This window comes from Ursus maritimus, unplaced genomic scaffold, assembly GCF_017311325.1.
Source record: "Ursus maritimus isolate PB19 unplaced genomic scaffold, ASM1731132v1 scaffold_30, whole genome shotgun sequence".
In the NCBI taxonomy this organism is placed as follows: domain Eukaryota; kingdom Metazoa; phylum Chordata; class Mammalia; order Carnivora; family Ursidae; genus Ursus; species Ursus maritimus.
Window position 1 is genome coordinate 11,815,785 of NW_024425564.1, and position 21,049 is coordinate 11,836,833.

The 21,049-nt window shown below is 47.1% G+C and overlaps 1 protein-coding gene across 2 annotated transcripts; it reads left to right on the forward strand.

Annotated features, from left to right (window-relative positions):
* The first annotated feature begins 16 nt into the window (after nucleotides 1-16).
* PPP1R10 (protein phosphatase 1 regulatory subunit 10) lies at nucleotides 17-17,201 on the forward strand. Of its 2 annotated transcripts, XM_040644966.1 has the most exons (20): nucleotides 17-195; nucleotides 420-940; nucleotides 6,994-7,111; nucleotides 7,788-7,874; nucleotides 8,033-8,168; nucleotides 8,707-8,758; nucleotides 10,935-11,012; nucleotides 11,142-11,315; nucleotides 11,528-11,633; nucleotides 11,731-11,843; nucleotides 12,426-12,526; nucleotides 12,871-13,018; nucleotides 13,095-13,253; nucleotides 13,350-13,596; nucleotides 13,784-13,847; nucleotides 13,980-14,174; nucleotides 14,334-14,409; nucleotides 14,646-14,759; nucleotides 14,916-15,674; nucleotides 15,948-17,201. In XM_040644966.1, exons 3-20 carry the CDS (start codon nucleotides 7,005-7,007, stop codon nucleotides 16,055-16,057), a joined length of 2,826 nt encoding a protein of 941 aa, XP_040500900.1. In that variant the 5' UTR covers nucleotides 17-195; nucleotides 420-940; nucleotides 6,994-7,004; the 3' UTR covers nucleotides 16,058-17,201. The 2 variants fall into 2 exon arrangements, with proteins under 2 accessions (XP_040500900.1, XP_040500901.1); XM_040644967.1 differs by lacking the exon at nucleotides 17-195 and having other exon boundaries at nucleotides 202-940.
* Nucleotides 17,202-21,049: the final 3,848 nt, after the last annotated feature.

Here is a 21,049-nt window from a genome sequence, read left to right on the forward strand (position 1 = left end):
GGGCTGAGCGAAGGTGAAGGAAGGATAACCAATCAGCTAGCGAGTTGTCTTTCGGGTTGGCCAATGAATTCACGCCTCGCGTACAATGTCTCGCGACAAGGGCGTTTCACTAGCATGTTTGGGCGCGTTGGGCGGTGTCCGGGTATAAAAGACTCCGCCCGAGCAGGCAGCCGCCATTCTGGGGTTCGTTTAGAGGTAAGTTTGGGCATTTTGTCGGTTGGAGGGTAAAGTTTTGTTAAGGTCTGTTGGACTGGGGAGGGGGGTAGGCATGGGTTCTGTTAAGGATTATGGCTTATAGAAGGCGGCTGTGTTCGGGATGGGACGTGGAGATGTTTGGAGACGACAAATACGGTACTTCAGGGTGTTCAGAGCAACCCGTATTGATTACATCTTTCTCCCTTGTGTTCCTTTTATCCCAGGTTTGAATTTTCTCGGAGAAAGACAGGCCGGCCACGAGGAAAAAAGAAACAAGCCGCAGCACCATCTAAACCCTTGAAAGGATCCTGAGAGGGGGGAAAGGGAAAACAGCAGCCACCAGCCCAACCACTTGTGTCTTCTGCCCCTTCCCACCTATCTTGCCCACCCCACCAGCCCACGCTGCATGGGACTTGAAATCTGTGGCCGAAGGACCGTCACCACATAACTTCAAAAATAATCAACCACCCACCCTCCCAAACCCACCCAAATTCACTCATCCAGCGTTTACTTTTTTGAAACCACTCAGAACTTTTTTTCTACGACCCCCCTCCCTAAATGGAGTTGGGTGGGGGGAAAATGAATACTGAGTTGGCCTTCATTTTTTTAAGAGACTTTTTGATCCAATGAGGCCCCCCAAATAATTGAGTTTTGGGTCCTGGTTGGTTGTTTTATTTTTTTTCTCCAAAATTTTAACCCCCTCCCCCCTGAGCCCGAGGTGCTGACGTCGCAAAAAAATTGGATAGTAAGTGTCGAATTTTCCAAAACCAGCCTTGCAACAAGAAATCAACGTTTCCCGTTGTGAAACCAAAAATAATGAGAGGAAGAAATGAGCCAATAGAACAAAATAGAACTGGAGAAGGACCAAGCCGGTCACTTAATCTCCATTAAAAAAGGGCCTTTGGTCTAAACAGTCTTGTTCTCCTCTCTCCCCTACCACCTACCTTCCTGCCCTGCTGCAGGAAAGGAGAGGGTGGAGGGAGGGCCAGCAAGTGAGGATTTTGATGGTTAACCCTTGGTAATCCAGCCAATTTCCAGACTGCCAAAGCCATAAGTGTTGCTTTTTATAAGGAGGAATGGTTAACTTCCTCTTGTTAGCAGTCTTCAAAAGGGTTAATGAGCTCACATACAAAAGATGGTGGATCTTGTGGCCCAGAAGTCCCACTTCTTTGTGTGTGAGACAAGCAGGGCGCCTTTCAATTTGCCAGATTAATAAGCAATCTGTACATAAAGATTGCAGGGTAAGGAGATGGGCAGAGAAATAATAGCTGGCTATGACTTTTTAAATGATTGTTAAATCCTCTCAATTTTAATGTTAATTTGCTTGGGGTATATTTGTGTGGTTAAAATAGGTGGCAATCTAGGAATAAAGATTGCAAGACACTGAATTCAGTACAAAATATCTTAGTGCCAGTACATACAAGATAATGGGGAGGTAAAGAATGTTTTGTAATTGTTGCAGGTTGCATAGGTTATTTAAGAGCAAAAATGATTAACATTTTAACTTGATAACGTTTTGGTGGGTGGGAATACAGTCTAATAGGGGGTGGAAAGGTTGGGAAATGTGGAATTCAGGAGTATAATTTTAAAAGCCATTTAGTGCAATTGAATGCTAGCTTTCTAAAAGATTTGTGTCGTTAAAAGGAATTTTTTTCTTCCCTGCTTCAATATGGCGACTTTTCCTTGTCCTTTTGTCTTCCAAGCGGCGTTGCAGGTTGTGTCTTGGCCCATTTTTCTCCTGTCCTCCCACCTCAACCCTATTTGTTGAGAGGGGTCCAAGTCCTCCCCCCTTTCCCTTTATAGGGAAGATGGGGGTGGTCGATGGTAGCAGGTTGAACCTCAATTGCAAATTCAATTCTTACCCGCAGAAAATTGTTCTTTTAAATATTTTAATTGGTTTTATTTTCACAACTCTTACTCAAATTAGGTCAAAGACTATTCAGGATGGGTGCTGGTTTGGGCGTATTTTACTGAAAAAGGGTGTTTTTTGATGTAACTAGCTGCCGGCAGCGCCGGAATAGCTTCTTTAAGTTTTCCTCTTCTCCATTACAAAATGGCGTCGTCCCTGCTTCTTTGTTGTTTTTTCTTCCCCTTTTGCCATCCAGAGCTTAGGGCCGCCCTAGAAACTTGGTCAAGGGGGAGGAGCAGCATGGAAAGGTGATGTAATCAGCTTTCTTCCTCTCCACCCTCTTGAAACTCCACCCCTGAGCAGATGCTTTCTGGACTCCGTGTGCACGCTGCTGCTCGACAGGAAAAGACTTTTTCTTTACAATATCTTTTATAATCTTAAAAGGAAAAAGCTTATAGGAATTCGGTCTTGAGGTTGTCCATCTCCTGGGCCGCTCTAGTTTTTATATTTAACAATCAGAGCCTGTTGCTTTCATTTTCACCTTCCTTCACTCATCACAACTGCTTGGAAGTTTTCCCCGCTTCAGTTGCCAGGGGTGGAAAACCAGTCAAACCAACGATACTTTAAGACTGGGAGCCTTCTGGTGGTGTGTGTGTGAGATCTGTGTGTGTGGAGATCTGTGTGGTGGGGGATAGTGGGAAGGGAGGACTTGTGAAAGTGACTTAAACAGACAAATGTGGCCTAATGACACTGAATTGTGCCATTTCTGCTCAGGAACCAGTCCTTGGGCCTGCATTTGGTCACTTTGTATGATGAGACTGGGGGAGGGTGGCTACTTCAGGACTTCCTTTAAAATCACCCTTATTCCCACCTCTGGGTTTGGGGATAAACTCTTTGTGTTCAGTGCTGTATCACGTTCTCCAGTTGCGTAGCTCCTGTACATTGGTACTAGGATGAGAAGTGAATAGGAAAGGAGGCGGCAGTTGTAAACTCAAGGCAGGGGAATGCGAGCTACGGTGTCTGGTAAGCAAAACCTTTCTGGTATTACATTTCACAACCTTCGTTTCTTTTTTCCAAAGAGCCACCTTTTTTGAATTTCTTTTTCCTTCCTTTTAGAAAGAAATTCCTTAAACGCATTAATGGGAGAATAATGTCTTCTTCATTTTTCAACTCGTGCAGTGCTTTCGCAATGGGTGCATGTTCAAGCCATGCCCTATCTGAGGGTGGTGCTGGGTGTCCTGTCCCTTCTCTATCTTCCTCCAACTTTTTCAAAGTCAAATCTTTGTCAGACTTTCCATATACTTTTCATATTTTAAGTCCTGATTTGAAGCATGGAGGTTCTAGGCAGAACGGGAAAGCCATTTTGTACAGCTATCCTCTGGTGACTTGGTGAGACTTCAGGGCTAATTTTCTGCTGGGTACGGATTCTCAAATTAGTTCGTAAACTTCTGCATTGGGTGGGATGGACTCTTCCACATGTCTATTGACCGCAAGTTTTTTATCTTTTAAGCAGTTTGCTATGTGCCTCTGCAGCATACCTTCCTTGGGAGCTGAATATTCCACCCATTGGGGTTCCTGATCTCTAGTGAACAGGGGATCAATAAAGAAGATCTTCCTTAACATGGGAGATGGGGGAACAAGGTCTTCTAGGGAAACCACATCCATCCAGAGAAACTCGGAGAACCTGATCCTTGTAGTTTGTGACCAGTTATATTCTGGAATCCTTTGCTGGGGCTGGGGGGTGATTTTATATCCTCACTGAAAGGCAAATAAGGTTTTGGGGAGATCTCTGTACCAGGTTTTCAAAATGAGTTTGAGGGATAGGGGCTTACAAGTTAGGGGAGGTAAGACCTCGTGCATCACCTGAGAGTCCTAAGTCAGTCCACCGAGTCATATTAGGACATAACCTCAAACACCAGGAAAAGAAGGGAATGTCAGGGGTCAGGTACAAAGCATTTTCATTTCCCGAAGTGCTAAGACTTCTCAGACTCCTTCCTCCTTTATTATAAGAGTGTTGTGATTGTTTTTAAAAGGGCTCTGATTTGTGTAGGGATTTTGTCCTGAACCAATTAAGTTCTTTTTTCTTGGTGGTGGGTATGGAAGAACTTTAGCCAAGCTAGATATTTTTCACCATGTTAATTCAATAACCCTCAAGGAAAACTCATTTCGGAGGCAGGAGTTGGTGTCACTTAAGAGCTTTTAAGTTTCTCTCGGGTAAGAAAGGTAGAAAATTCCTCAGTACTGCTCATCTCTGCCTGCCAAATCCTCCATAAGAAGGAACACACAGCTTAGGGCGAGGTGGAGATAAGGCTGGAGTTGTTCCCCCCCTTGCCCCTTCTGTATGTTCTGTCTTCAAGGAAATTAAAAGCAAACACACCATGCCCTAGATTATTTTTGGTTCCAGAAAGCTTCCTCAAGCATTCGTTCCAGGCTCCAGATAGGACTAGGTAATGTTGACACTTGGTTACTGCCCCTCCTTCCCTGGTCGCTCGTCTGCCTTTTCAGCTGGAGGCCTGTGCCAGGAATTAGGCTCTTCCTTTCCGCTTGGGTGCCTTGTAGCTTCTTTCAAAATGTACTGACTTCAAAGTAAGGACATTTGGCTGGAGTCCTTAATTTTAAATGAGTCAAAACTAATTTGCCTGTAGGAAAGCCATGAGAAAACCCATTTACGTTTTGTCACGATGGGTACTTGTGAGATGAAACTTAGTTCTATTAATTGTATTTCTGAAACATAAATAATAGGAAAAATACTAGTGGAAAATGAATATTTAACGTTTCTGCTTTGTCTTCTAGCTTCCCCTGACTATTCTTGCTTGTGAATGGGAATGAAAAAGTTGTCCCTGGGTCCCATTCCCAGCAGAAGCCACTGGACAGAATTTAGCTTTGTACTCATTGGTCTCTTTCTGGGGATGGTTCTTCTCTCCTCTCCCACCCTTTTATTTGAAGAGGAACATTTAAGCTCAGGTGACAATTTTTGAGCTTCTGAAGGAAGTAGGGGTAGCAGTCCTGTTGGCTCAGCTCGTACTTGGATATGCAAAAGGTAGTTCTCCAAGGTGATGTATGTCGACTCTGGGTTTGAATCAGTCGGGTCAGCAGTATTTGGCCTGGTGGGGGCGGTGGTGCTGGTTTGAAGTGACGTTAATTTAACTGAAGTCTTTTTGTCAAATTGTGTATATATTGTGGTTGATGATAATGTATTTGGATTCACTCGCTGCTTTTCCAATCTCCAATAGATGGCAAATCTGTTTTATCCCTTTGTTGTGTCTATGTATGTATCTCTCGGTACAGTGGCTATCACTTCATGGTGTCTTACTACGTGGGAAAAATGCCTTTCTCCCCGTGTCTGTCTCTGTAAGAATGCGCACACTTCGGTGGATTTGGCCCACGGGCTTCTGGTCTTCCTGGCGCTCTGCTTCAGTGTTTTGCTCCGGCCTCAGGTTACAGCTGTGCCTGCACAGCTGCAGCCAGCTCACCCAGATGTGCTCACCTCTCCGCAGTTCAGCCCACAGGTTATGATCTCAAGAACCAGCCTCTTCCCTGCTTCTGCTACTTCTTCCCTAGGTGGTTAGGACCTATCTATGCAGAAATTTATTGGCCTTTTTGTTGGCAGGACTAAAAGGTTGAGATTGTTATGCTTGTTTTTATTTTTTGATTTGTAGAACAAATTTTTGTTATTTTATAAGAAACTTGTTCTCTTTTCTGTACAAAACACAGCTTGTAAAACACTGATTTTCCTACCTTTCTGCTGGGATCAAGTCTGTTACCTGTACTATAAGCAGGAGGCAAGAAATTGTTTCCTCCTTGCCTCCTTTCTACCCAGCATTAACCTCACATTCCCAACGCAAGTATTACTGAGGTGGCTTTCTTTTTCGATTCTCAGAATCCTGTATTCAGAGGCATAAAAATCCCGGTCAGAGCCACATTGATACTAAATTATCTTGGGTTTTGGCCTAGAAATTGCTTCACAGGTTATCCCATAACAGCAGTTTGGCTTTTAATGAGCTCCTTTTCTAACCTGGTCTAAAGTAACTACTTAAAATGTAATGGCATTTTTCCAGCTTCTAGGTTTAGTCCATTCTTTTTGGCCCCATGGTTTCTAATTTCAGTCCTTCGTTTTGGGGATCTTGGATGGTGGTGTGATTTTGGAGAGGAGTAGTAATCAGATTCACACCTTTGCTTTTGAAATCACAAACCAGTCTTCCTCTTAACTTTAAAACAATAAAAATTTGTGCAGTATTTGGTTAATGAGTGGCAGTTCTGTTCAAGGCTTAGGAGTGCTGCTTGATTTCCTTTATATCCATTTGTCTCCATTTCTAGGAGCTACCCACAAATCTCTTGAGAGAAAGATTATGTTTTCAAATTTTTATCACCTCCCACTTTAACTGATTGTCTCCTGGTGCAAGCAGAGCATATCCTGCCGCTTGAGGTGATTATGACTCTTAATAGACTAAGGTAAAAAGGAACTAATCTTAGAAGACATTTAGCCCAAGTGTCCCAAGATTGTCCCAGTTCTTACCAAGCTATAGGTTTTTTTTTTTTCAAGCCAGTTTTATCAGCAGCTAAGGAGAAACAGGACCTAACAATAAGCAAAAATACCTTGTTGAGTGTTTTGTTATGGGAACTTGACTCAGCCCTAATACAATTTATTGAAGTTAAGCTATCTAGAAAGGATGTAACTGGGAGGAAGAGAGAAAGGTGTGCTGCCCAGTCCTCCAGTCTAATTGTCTTTCCATTCAGTCCTGTATTCAGCCTTGCCAGGGCTTTTTTTCCCTCTGGTAGTGGTTTGTGTTGACTTTTTCTTATCTAGAAAATGGTGAGTGTAGTTGAATATAGGTTGAATAACTAGTCACAAAATTTTGTCAACTGTAGAAACAAAATTTATTAAAGGGTACAGTGGGACTGTCCTTGCCACCCATTTATTCTGTGGGTTTATTTTGTCCTTGTCTCAGAAACCTCCATCATGGGTTCGGGTCCCATAGATCCCAAAGAGCTTCTCAAGGGCCTGGATAGCTTCCTTAACCGCGATGGGGAAGTCAGGAGTGTGGATGGGATTTCCAAGATCTTCAGGTGAGTCTGCCTATCTTTGGGTTCATTGTGTGTAGAGGATATTGTATATTGTAATGTGACTAAAGCAGACAGGAATGAGTGTTTCTGGAGGGGAAAGAGAGTGGAATAAGATTGGTATCCAATAATTTTAGAGTAAGTGATAGGAAAAGGTGATCCCTTGGTTCCTCGCCATAATGGGATCTGGGTTTGGATATCCACAGTCTTGAGGAAGTCATGCTTTGGAAGGAAGGGAGGAGGGGAGCCAGGTGACAGAATTCTTGGTTCTGTTTTAGGTCACATTCCATATACCCAAACTGCTATTTTCCTTCAGGGATCCTCCAGTTTGCCAGGGGAAGGCAAAAGACTGAGCCAGTCCTGAACAGGCTACGAATGGACGGCTGTTAGTGCTAGGATTCTTCACCAGGAAGCGGAATCAGTGTGTCCTGTGGGTTAGAGCAGCAGTGATGCTCACCTCCCCAGATCAGACACTTCAGTGTCTCCCCAGTTGTCTTCCATCCTCTCATGGGATTCCATTTCACTCTGGATCCGTCCCATCCCCTGAGGGGCTTGTGTGACCTTCCCACTCTGTGGAGAAGTCCCAAGTCATCAGGGATTTTTAGGCACTGCTACCGATCAGATACTTCTGCTGAAAGAAGAGGCTCTTGCTCCATTTCTAACCTTAATTTCTCTCCTACAGCCTGATGAAGGAAGCGCGAAAGATGGTGAGTCGATGCACTTACTTGAACATTCTGCTGCAGACCCAGTCACCAGAAATATTGGTCAAGTAAGTGGGAATCTGGGTGGCTGGGCTGGGAAGATGTACTTAGAAGGTGGGGGAGGGGAGGCCTGGGGTTCCTAGGTCATTGGTGGGGGAGTAGGAGTGTGGGATGTGGCACTCCGAAACCCGGGAAGGGTGTTACAGCTTCTCCTACCTGCCTGCAGGTTCATTGATGTTGGTGGCTACAAGCTTCTTAACAATTGGCTGACGTATTCAAAGACAACCAACAACATTCCCCTCTTGCAGCAAATTCTGCTGACCCTGCAGCACCTCCCGCTCACTGTGGACCATCTCAAGCAGGTACCTTAAGTCTCTACAACACTAGTGCTTCCTTTTTGCTTTAGACTAATAGATAAAATACACGGACTCTGATGCGGTTGCACTCTTGGGCCTGTGCAAGAGAGGGGTAGAAAAAATAGGAATTTAGTATCAGAAGACTTGGTTTATGTCTGTGAATAGGTGTGTGATTGGGCAGTTCAGGTATTTGAGCCTCAGTTTTCTTGTCCGTCGTTGGGAATGATTGTACCTACCTACGGTGGTGGTTTTAAGGATTGAGTAAGATTGTGCCCACAAAGGTTTTGTAAATGGTAAAGTAACTACAGTAGTGGTGGTCGCAGCTGGGGACTATTAAATTGTGGGCAGGGCGCGCAGCTGGCTCAGTTGGTGGTGTGTGCGACTCTTGATCTTGGGGTTGTGGGTTTGAGCCCCACGCTTGGGTGTAGAGATGACTTAAAAATAAAATCTCAACAAAAAAATTATGCGTGGGTTTGTGCAGTTCCTAACTCCGAGAGGACTCATTTTCCTCCTTGTACTTAACCTCTCTCCCCATCTCTCATAGAACAACACAGCCAAACTGGTGAAGCAGCTGAGCAAGTCAAGTGAGGATGAAGGTAGGGGCCAGCCCTCCCCCGACCGCCCCTTCAGTATCTTCACGCCTCACTCCCATCCTCTAACTGTTGTGACACTCCTTCCTACCTCACTTTACTTTCCTCTTTCTTTTAAAAATTGAGCCTTTCTAACCTATCCCCTTTTCCTGTTCTCAATTTCGAATGGGATTTGTCCATTTCTCTACTACCGAATGCAAGTAAGACCCCATACTTTAACGAGAAGCTGATTCTTAGTATCTCTTGGTGTAAAGGGTACACACTTAAAATTCTTTAGAGAAAATAGTGTCATCCTAGAGAGTGTAATCATTTCCTTTTGTTTTTCTAAATAATTGTAGCATATTCTGGGACCTTCAGTGTGGGTTTTCCTAATAATAGACATATAGTTCTACCAATAAACACCTTCCTTTAGGACATGGGCAGAAAGAATCCTGACTGCTGGAGTAGATCATAGCTTTGATAGCAACAGAGTCATTCTTTTTCTTAATACAAAGGGTATTGGAGCCCTTGGCAAGGGCCACAGACTTCTGGCTTAAAGACAGGCTCTGGCTCCAGGAAGTCGCAGCCTTTTCTTCAGTGAAGAAAAGGGTTTATACCCAGGGTACGGGTATAGACCGCTAGCGCAAGACGCTAGTATCCCACAAGTGAGCAGTTTTCTAGCAGAGCTAATCCCCTGATCAGGATACAGGGTTACTCTTTTGTCTAAAGGGAATGGTGTGCTAGGTCCTTTTGGAAAGAGGCTTTGGCATTTGGTGTTTAAGGAGCATGTAGGCCTGGGTAAGCCTATCTGAACTTCCTTTAGCTATAGGAGAAAACACTGGGAACATTTACCAAGATAAAGGGTTTACACAGTGTGTAAGTGAAAAACATTCTCTAGCTTTCCATTCTTATAGTTGTATTAATTCTCGGTTTTAGGTCCTTTTAGATACTGAGCACTTCTGTTTTTGTGATATTACAGAGTATCTTGAATAATAATTTGTAACGTAACACATATTACAGAATTTCCTATTAAAACATTGCTCATCTCTTTTGTTTCTTCATTGTCAGGTATAGTGTTCCTTATTTTCCAGTTGGCTCAATTGTGCTGCCACCTTTGAATATAGATTTAACTGTGTTCTGTGCTTCCTTTGAATACTGAAATTTGTATATTCCTTATAGACCTTAAAGTCTCACTAGACCATAGTATCAATTGGTCCAAGAAGATTGAGGCTATCCGTGTGTTGGGGATGCACTGGAGGTTATGTTGCCTTAAGTATAGAAATTGCTAGTTGTGTATTTGAAAAGTTGAGGTTTAATGTTCTCAGTAATCTCATTATTAAATGAGTCTATAAGTGGAAATGTTGGCAAGAGGATCGGTGCCATAGATAAGAGATGTTATATGCCAAGTGTAGATGGCAAGAGCTGTTTTTTTCTGTATATTTAGAAACACATTTTGTCCTTTATCTTTAAATTCTCTGACCATCTTTTTTCTCTAGATAAACAATGCCTTCCCCATCCCTAAAGTGGTCTGCTTTAAGCTCTTCGCCTTTGCTACACTTAATTGATTTTTGTTCAAGCCATTATCACTAGTAGCATTCTAGGAAGAAAAGGTGGCTTAGGAAATCTTTTATAAGATGGATCTAAATCTGTCTCCTTGAAACTTTGTTTGCTTTTATGACAACATGGAGTAATACTGTTCTTAGCTTTTCAGATACTTGAACCCTGCCTGCCTTTGTCCTGATTTTAGTTTCTATTCTTCGAATACATGGTTAGCAAAAGAGTATTGCCACTGGCTTCATTCTGCTGCTCTCTAGCTTTCTGAATCTGATCTTTATGCTGCTGTGTCTGTGAAGGAGGATTGAAAATTTTCAAGTTACAGCAGCCACATGAGATACATGTAAAACAACTGATGGAGTTTTTATAATGTCCTATATAGTTTTTATAATGTACTATATTTTGTAACGTACTATATATTAATGTAGCCCCCCCCCCCTCCGGTTGGATTGGAATAGAAGACTATGTGATTCATTGTTCCATATTGAAGAGTTTGGTTTTTGAGCCTATCTCATGTTCTTAAAACTCTCGGTTACTTTTTTTGTTACATAGATTTTCACAGTATATCTTTAAACATCTCTATTTTCTGTTATTGGAAGAATAACTTGTTTAGCAACTTAGGCATTTCCCCTTATACTCTCACCCTCAGAGCTCCGGAAATTGGCTTCAGTCCTTGTCAGTGACTGGATGGCTGTCATCCGCTCCCAGAGCAGCACCCAGCCTGCTGGTAAGCTCCTTAGTCTTTTATCCCTTGTATTTAGTTCTTTCCCAGTGGGGCATGGCCTTCAGTGCCTTTAGCCTCTGACCGTCCTTCTCTTTAAGTAAAATTCTTTTCTGCTTTGTTTTTTCATAACAGAAAAAGATAAGAAAAAACGTAAAGAAGAGGGAAAGAGTCGAACCACCCCTCCTGAGCGACCCTTGACTGAGGTGAAGGCTGAGACCCGAGCTGAGGAGGCCCCAGAGAAGAAGAAGGAGAAGCCCAAGTCTCTCCGAACCACAGCACCCAGTCACGCCAAATTCCGTTCCACTGGTAGGGCTGTTGGCTGGTCTCGGGAGGGTCTGTGGGCAGACGTGCACCTAGGACCTTGTAGTGGAGTAGCGGGTTTCTGATGGGCACACATCCGGAAGAGGGAGCATTAGTGAGTGAAGCTTGGGCTGGATGAAGATTTAGGGTTGGGCCAGAGAGGAAGAGTTAAGAGAGTGGGAGTGAGTTCGACCCCAGCAGCATGTTTCTTCCCACAGGGCTAGAGCTGGAGACCCCGTCTTTGGTGCCTGTGAAGAAGAACGCCAGCGCAGTGGTGGTCTCTGACAAGTACAACCTTAAACCCATCCCCCTGAAGCGTCAGAGGTACGGACCCCGTCCTGGGTTATGTCTGTGGGCATGAGGGAGCGAGAAGGGGCAAGTCAGAGCGAGTCAGAGACGTTGACGGTTCCTCTTCTGACAGCGCCGCAGTTGCTCCAGGAGATGCTGCGCCCCCTGCAGAGAAGAAGTACAAGCCACTGAACACCACCCCGAATGCCACCAAAGAGATCAAAGTGAAGATCATCCCACCACAGCGTGAGTCTGAAGTGGGCGCTTCCGGAGCAAACCCGCATGGGAATGAACGTCGGGGAGGGGGAGGGGTGGGTTTCTTGGCGTCGTAACTAAGTTTGCTCCTCCGGAGCTCCCCTTTCATGGGATTCCGTAGAAGTAAGTTTAGAGATGAGGTGTGGAGGTGCGCTGTTCAGTGGCTGATGAGGGTTCTCGCGGCTTCGGGATATTCTGTCCTGTCCACGGAGGGTGGCTTCTTCAGTTACCTGGGCTCTCAGTTGATTCTCAAGGCCTTAAGTTGCCTGCCTTTAAAAGAAAGGGCACCCGGCTGGCTCAGTTGGAGGAGCGTGAACTCTTTATCTCCAGGTCGGGAGTTCAAGACCCACACTGGTTGTAGAGATTACTTAAAAACAAAATTAAAAAAAAAAAAAAAAAAGAATAACAAGAATTTCTTATGTGAATCCAGCATATGTTTCCTGGTCACCTTGAATTTTGTCCTCAGTTGGGGCAGGGTCTCCTTTGGCCCATTTCCTGCCCAGGCTTTGTCTATGGGAATAGGATTATGAAAGAGGTCTGATGATTTCCATTGTATGCTTTTTCCTTTTGTAGCTATGGAGGGCTTGGGCTTTCTGGATGCCCTCAATTCAGCCCCTGTTCCAGGCATCAAAATTAAGAAGAAGAAGAAGGTGCTGTCACCTACAGCAGCCAAGGTATGAGCCCTGGGCTGTAGGTGTCCGTGACAGGGTGTCAGAAGAAAAGTGAAAGGAAGGGCTCAGCAGCCAGGAGTGGTTGGGGAGGACAAAAGATGTGGGCTGGGGTGGGGGTGGTGGAGTGTCCGCCGTATGAAAGACGGAGTCTGCCTTTACAGGAGCTCGTGGGGGGCCCTGTCCAGGACCCTGGACGGGTGGGGGTGGTGGAGTGTCTGCCGTATGAAAGACGGAATCTGCCTTTACAGGAGCTCGTGGGGGGCCCTGTCCAGGACCCTGGACTCAATTGCCTTACCTTAACCTTGGCTTTCACGTCAGCTCATTAACTTCTTTTTCTTTCACAATAGCCAAGCCCATTTGAAGGGAAAACGAGCACAGAACCAAGCACAGCCAAACCTTCTTCCCCAGAACCAGCACCTCCTTGTGAGGCTATGGACACAGACCGCCCAGGCACCCCAGTTCCCCCTGTTGAAGTCCCAGAGCTCATGGATACAGGTAAGTCTAGAAATTGGTTCAGGTTTGGGGGTTTCTAAAAGGAAGGACTTGTGTCTGAAACCTCTCCTGCTTACAGCCTCTTTGGAGCCAGGAGCACTGGATGCAAAGCCAGTGGAGAGTCCTGGAGATCCTAGCCAACTGACCCGGAAAGGCAGGAAGAGGAAGACTGTGACGTGGCCTGAGGAGGGCAAACTGAGAGAATATTTCTATTTTGAACTGGATGAAACTGAACGAGGTTAGCGGTCAAGATTCTTGTGTAGTAGGTGGGTATAGAGAGTTTAAAAAAGACTTGGTTGTGTTTACTTCTTCTCTTTTTTCTTCTTGCCAATAGTAAATGTGAATAAGATCAAGGACTTTGGCGAGGCAGCTAAGCGAGAGATACTCTCAGACCGCCATGCGTTTGAGACGGCCCGGCGTCTGAGCCATGACAACATGGAGGAGAAGGTGCCCTGGGTGTGCCCGCGGCCCCTGGTTCTGCCCTCACCCCTTGTCACCCCTGGAAGCAACAGCCAGGAGCGATACATCCAGGCTGAGCGGGAGAAAGGAATCCTTCAGGAGCTCTTCCTGAACAAGGAAAGGTGAGCAAAACAGGGTTCACATCTCGGGCATGAACCAGGTTTGTGTTAAGTGCTTGGACTCCTGGGGGGGACGTGCCCTGTGGTATTCAGAAACGGGTGAAGACTAGGAGGGAATGTGAGGGCTTGAATAATTTGACTGTCATTCTTTTTTTTTTTTTTTTTCCATCACCTGTGGCATTCCTGACAGTCCTCACGAACCTGATCCTGAACCCTATGAACCTGTACCCCCGAAGCTCATCCCCCTAGATGAGGTGAGCCCACGCTACGTGCTGATGGAGGTTGTGATTGATATTAATGTGTCTTTTGACATTTCATTTCCATTTCAAATGGAATGTCTCTTTATTCTTTCAAAGTTAGTCCTGATTGTTCTCCTGTTCTTGCAGGAGTGTTCCATGGATGAGACCCCGTATATTGAGACCCTGGAGCCCGGGGGAGCTGGTGGCTCACCTGATGGGGCAGGTGGCTCCAAGTTGCCTCCTGTCCTGGCCAATCTCATGGGAAGCATGGGTGCTGGGAAGAGCCCCCAGGGTCCTGGAGGAGGAGGTATCAATGTCCAGGAGATCCTCACTTCCATCATGGTATGAGCCTGCCTTCCTCTTTTCCCCTTTCCCTGGAATCTGCCTCTCTTTTTGCCCCAGTACGTGTCTTCTCACTTACCCCCTGATCTCTCTCTTCTCTCTCACAGCTCTTACCCTTGCCCTCTGTTGATCTTGCTCTTTACTCATCTTGCCTCACAGGGTAGCCCGAATAGTCATTCCTCAGAGGAACTCCTGAAGCAACCAGACTATTCAGACAAGATCAAGCAGATGCTCGGTAATCCTCAGGGCCAGCCTGGGGGAGGAGGCCTGCTGTGGAGTGGGGGCAAGCGGGGAGTGGTGAGCAGGGGTATTGCTGCTGGGTGGGAGGGGAAGACTGGGCAGAGCGTCGCTCTGCCAGGTTGGTCTGAGAGGGCCAGGGAGGCGCACCTAAGTAGGCAGTCAGGCCGCTCTTCTAGGGTCCTCTGGCTCTACTTTTTTTTTTTTTTTTCTTTTTTTCTTTTTTTTAAATAGTGCCACATGGACTATTAGGCCCTGGTCCAATCGCCAATGGTTTCCCTCCAGGAGGCCCTGGGGGCCCCAAGGCCATGCAGCACTTCCCCCCTGGGCCTGGGGGACCTATGCCAGGTAGGTGGTAAGTGAGAGGTTGGAATGGGTTTACCTGCCTAATTGCAGCCTGGTAATAGTGTAGGATTGACCCGAAGGTGGGAGGTGGTTTAGGCTGGGAGAGGCCGTCCCTGAGCATAACAGGCAGCTGATACTGTCTCTTTTGTTCCCTAACAGGTCCTCATGGAGGCCCTGGTGGGCCAGTGGGTCCTCGTCTCTTGGGTCCCCCACCCCCTCCACGAGGGGGTGATCCCTTCTGGGATGGCCCGGGTGACCCCATGCGGGGTGGCCCAATGCGGGGGGGTCCAGGACCCGGTCCTGGACCGTACCATAGAGGCCGTGGTGGCCGAGGAGGAAATGAACCCCCTCCTCCTCCTCCCTTCCGGGGGGCCAGAGGAGGTCGCTCTGGGGGAGGACCCCCAAATGGACGAGGGGGCCCTGGTGGGGGCATGGTTGGAGGCGGTGGGCATCGTCCACATGAAGGCCCTGGTGGGGGCATGAGCAGCAGCAGTGGACATCGTCCCCACGAAGGCCCTGGCGGTGGCATGGGTGGAGGTGGGGGACATCGTCCCCACGAAGGCCCTGGCGGTGGCATGGGCAGTGGCAGTGGCCATCGTCCTCATGAAGGCCCTGGCAGTGGCATGGGTGGAGGCAGTGGACATCGTCCCCATGAAGGTCCTGGTGGAGGAATGGGTGCTGGAGGTGGACATCGCCCCCATGAAGGCCCTGGTGGGAGCATGGGTGGAAGTGGTGGACATCGCCCACATGAAGGTCCTGGACATGGGGGGCCCCATGGCCACCGGCCTCACGATGTCCCTGGTCACCGAGGCCATGACCATCGAGGGCCACCACCTCATGAGCACCGTGGCCATGATGGCCCTGGCCATGGAGGAGGGGGCCACCGAGGGCACGATGGAGGCCACAGCCATGGAGGAGGTGAGAATGGTTCCTGCTCGCTACATGGTTTCTGGTGTCCCATGCAAGTTTGGGGGGAGCATCGCTACCGTGGGTGTGCTAAGCCAGATATGAAATCACCCTATTTTCAGTATGCCTGGCAGTTGCTACCCTTTGCCCTTCCCTCAAATCCATAAGATTCCGTGTCTCCCTGAAAGTTAGTTTTCAGGATGCTATGGACGGGGTGGGGATGGGGTGCAAGGGTGGCATCAACCTCTTAGCCGTGTTCTAACGATCCCACCGTCATTCCCACAGACATGTCAAACCGCCCCGTTTGCCGACATTTCATGATGAAGGGCAACTGCCGCTATGAGAACAACTGTGCCTTCTACCACCCGGGTGTCAACGGGCCCCCCCTGCCCTAGGGGCCACCTCCCTGCCCCACCCACACACACCCTGGGGACTGCAGCCTTGCTCCTTCCACCCTGTTATGGCTTCTGTGAGGCCCACATTCCCCGTCCCCAGCTGATGAGGAGCCGGCCCCCTCAGTTCCCACCTGCTTGGGTTTCTGGGGGTTTCTGATCACTGGTGCGCATCGATGTACATACTTTCCTCCAGTCTGGGGAGGAGAAAGACTGGATACGTTCTGTACCCTGGACTGCTGAAGAGAAGACCCAGTTGGCTTCATTTTTTGAGGAGATTTGCCCTATAACCCCACACCCCTTTCCAGTATTACCCTTTATGCCTGAGAACCTAAAGCTGGTTATTCTGGAGAACACCTCTACTCTCCTGTTGTGGGTCCTCCACATGCACACACAACTGACGCGGGATCAGCTGCACTTAACGAAGTCATCCCAGCCAAGTTCATTCTTCTCATGGGGTGGGGAGATGGTAGAAGGGGTATTATATATCCCACTGCACTGAGCGGGCTCAATCAGGCTGGATTTGAGTTCTCGAATACATCCTCCCCACTTCTGCCCTGACACAGGCTTTCCATTGAGTCCTTTCTCAACTAAGACTGTGCAACCTTCTGTGAACACCCAAGTCTGCATCATGGGTCCGCTAGGTTCGGTGGTGGTCAGTTCATGGCTGCATCCAGTGGAAGTTGTAGCTGGCGTAGGTGAGGCTGCTGGTGTTGGCCCACCCTTGCCTGCAGCTCATTCTGGAAACTTTGTAAGACCCTTCAGTGAGACCAGCTTTTCATCAACTTGCCCGGCCCGCCGGGCCCGACTGTCACACTACATGCACTGCCCTCGGAGCCGGCGCACTCTGCCCCACCTGGAACCTTGTGGGTGTGAGGCCTCTGGCTCCCTGCCCTGTCAGCCACCTCCGAGTCCCCCCAGGTGCCTTCCTGGGTGGTCGCCGCAAGCTGACGCGCCCTTCCCCAGCCCTCTCCTTCCCAGGTCTCGGCACCAGTTGTTTTCTATGAAAACAGTGGATTGGTTGGCTTTTGTGCAGGGTCTTGGGTTAGAGCCACGATGGATTTGAGGGATGAGTTTTTTCTTTTTTCTTTTGGTTTTGTATATTTTGTACATTAATAAACGGTGGAAAGAGAAGCAGCTTATTTAACCCCTAGTGTGTTTGGGCTCTTTGTTTAAAAAAAAAACCAGCCATTGTCTGCTGTCTTACGTACATTAGTACAGACCTCTGGAATCTGTTATTCGGTCCCTTTGGGGAGTTAACATTTGTTCTGCTGTGAGGTCAGTATGGGTATTAACTGAAATACTGGCAAAGGGAAGTTTTGAACATAAGACCGCAGGTAAAGAGTAAGTGCCATGGGCCAGCACTCTGCGCAACCCTTGGGACCTAGGGCAACAGCTTTTCACGGGCCGTGGACGTTCATTCCACCTGTAGTTGAACCTATCATGCCTGCGGGGTTGCCTAGAGAAGGAATTTGTGTGGGAGGGGGGTGGTGGAAGGAGCAGGGAGAGTGGAAGGAGGAAAACTCCCAAGAGCTGTTTCTGGGGAAAGAAAAATGGGTGGCTCCTTTTAAGAGCAGTTTCAGTGGACAAAGTGAGAAGAAAAGCAGTGTAGGCTGCTCTTCCCCCCAAAAGCGGTTCTGCAGAGCGGACGCCGCTAGGCCTGATGATGATGTTGGATTCTTGAGGACAGCTGGTGGGGGTTTCGTTGATAGAGTAAGGTCTTCGGGAGACAGGTTTTGGAAATCAGAACATAGAGGGATAGGATTAACTTCAAACAGGAATTTCTGCTATTCTTGAAACTAGAAGACGACAGTGCATTTTGGGGAGGAAGGTAGGCGATGACGGCATGGGTTAAGACGAGTGGTCTTCAGTGGCGCCTCGTTGGCTCAGTAAAGCATGTGACTCGATCTCTAGGTTGGAGTTTTGAGCCCCATGCTGGGCATAGAGATTTAAAAAAACCCAAAACTACAAACAGCTTATTTGGGGCACCTGGCAGGCTCGATCTCGGGGTCATGAGTTGGAGCCTCATGTTGGGCACAAATTAAAATCATTTTAAAAGAGTTTTCAACCTCTTAACATTTATCAGGATCATCTGAGGGGCTTCTTAAAAGGCATGGGGAATGGGATCCAGCAAAGTGTCTGATTCAGTAGTTCGGGGATGGATCCCGAGATCGTGCATTTCTAACAAGTTCCCAGGTGTTGCTGATCCTTGCTGATCTGGAAAGCACTGAAAACATATTGCCCTGGAACACAGGTTTCTTGGCTGCTGTTTCCAGGGTTGGCCACAGGAGGGCAATAACCGCCTAAATTTCACAGCCTCATTTTAGCAAGGCCAGTGGGGTAGCTATTTTTATTTTCCCTTTGCCCAGCCTGCCGAGACGATGCTCAGTCTGCCTGTAGCGGCTCTCTGCACTTAGGACCTGGGAAGAGCAACTAACCTAAGGGCCAAGGTAAGAGGTAAAATATGAATGAAGTCGTGGTGCCTGGCTGTCAGTGGAGGATATGACTCCGGACCTTGGGGTTGTGAGCTGGAACCCCACGATGGGGGTAGAGATGACTTAAAGTTTAACAAAGTTAAAAAAAAAAAAAAAAAAGGCAGTACCCAGCTTAAGTGGAAAAAAAATGAACAAACATGCCATGACCTAGCGGGTCATTCTCTGACTTCTTTCTATCTCTGGCATCAGGCCACAAGAACTTTTAAAGAGAACTCAAAAGTGTTTTCTCTTTTAAAAATGAGTTCAGCCATTTTTCTTTCAAATTCTCCATGAAAATCCAAAGTAACCTGTTATTTATTTATTTTTTTTGGACAAGGCTGACCATCTACATTTCAGCCACTGACCCATTTCTATGCCTTCACCAAGTCCCCACAGGAACTTCTCTCCGTTTCAGCTGGTCTGTTCTTTCTGCTCCCATCCTCCCTGCCCCCCAAATAGGCTTTCTGCTGTAGACATTCTTTGTGAGTCCCTCCCCAGGCACACCAGTTCCATCTCCAATGCTGGGTCCTCATTGTTCTAGTCCTCCCATTCCTACTCTTGGGCAGTAAACCTAATGTTGCAAAAACACGAAATCCCGCCATCTTGGCTCAGTACAAACTGCTAGCACCAACTCAACACGTCTTGCTGCTTGACAATTCCCAAATCTTGATTGTCTGGCACCAAAGCTCCTGAGTGAGCACCATTTCCCCTTCACCCGAAAGTATCTGAGTCTACAGTATCTTTCTTTCTTAGAGGAAGAAGCGTAGCTCTTTTCCAAGGCCCAACCCTTCTCTCAGCATCTCCTGTGTCCTCCACCCAGCAACCAGAGCAATTCTGTAAAAATGAAAACAGACCAGTTCTCACCACTGTGTAGATGCCAGTGGCCTCCCATTGCTCCTCAAACTGTATCCCATCCCCATCAAGGCTTACAGGCCCGGAGCGTCCTGGCCCCTGCTAAGTTCAAGCCACATTTCTTGCTTATGTCAAGCTCTTCCCAGCTTCAGAGCCTCTGCACACTATGGTTTCTTCCCTAGGGCTCTTCTTTCCCACTCACCTAGTCCCTTCACCACCTTCGGACCTTGGCTTTAAGGTTATTTTCTTATTCACGTGGTTTAAAGATGACCCCCTACTTTCCTAGTGTTGTTCCTTTGACATGCTCTAAAGGCACCAGAGTTCCTATCTTTGCACTAACAGATTCCCAGCTGAGGCTCATGCTGCTGGCCTGGGACACTGTGAAAACCACTACCCGGAACAGCTAGTTCAAGCGTCTCTGTTGTTGCACTTAGCACTGGCCACACAACGGCAACTTCAGACACTCCCAGGCCTCCTGAGTGCTCTCTCAAGGTCACAGGGCTCTCTCCTGGTTTTCACTTTTTATCTATCATCTATCTATCTATCTATCTATCTATCTATCTATCTATCTATCTATCTATTTGACAGAGAGAGAGACAGCCAGTGAGAGAGGGAACACAAGCAGGGGGAGTGGGAGAGGAAGAAGCAGGCTCCCAGCGGAGGAGCCCGATGCGGGGCTCGATCCCAGAACGCCGGGATCACGCCCTGAGCCGAAGGCAGACGCTTAACCGCTGTGCCACCCAGGCGCCCCTTCACTTTTCCAATTGTAGTACTAACACTATTCCCTAACCCCCCCCTGCGTGTTCCTAAAATACAGTGCTATCCTGGCTCTCGCCCCTCCAGGACTCATGCTTTGGTCATCTTGTCCACATTTTATCCAAGAGGGAAAAGGTCCAGGATACTGGAGTCAGACAAACAAAGACCATCATAAAAACAAAACAAACAACAAACAAGGGCTGTCATATCAGCAACTAGAAACTAGAAGTTAGAAGACAGACACCCTCTGCTGAGGGTGGGTCACTGTGGGCAGGTCACGGTCCTCGGAGTCGTTTCATTAGGAAGGTGTGCAGCAGAATCTCTGCTTTTCAAAAACGTTTCTGTGGGACTTACTATGTACATTAGTGCGTGATTTATAGATAACAAGAGTTCTTTATGAATATGAATATTTAATTCTAACGAAATTCCATTTTCCAGACTTTGGGTTACACGTATATACTATACCATGTAAACTGTGTTTTTAAAAGATTTATTTGAGAGAGAAAGCACGCGCACTTGTGTGTGTGCACACACAAGCAGGGGGAGGGGCAGAGGGAGGGAGAGACTCCCACGCAGACTCTGTGCTGACCATGGAGCCCAACACGCAGTTCAATCTCACAACCCTAAGATCACAACCTGAGCCAACATCAAGAGCTGGACACTCAAGCCACCCAGGCGCACATTTTTGGTTCTTTTTGCATTTGATTTCTATGCTGCTGTGGGTTTTTTTGTTTTTTTTGAGGAGGGGGCAACCTTTTGCCCATATTAAAGTGCATTAATAATTCCATTATTAACTATGTATATTGAAGGAAAAAGTGCAATTTGTGTCCATGGACAGAAGCTGTCTTGGAGCATCTCAAGTACTCGTAGTGAAATTAGTGATAAAAAACTTGAAATGCAAAATTTCGGCATT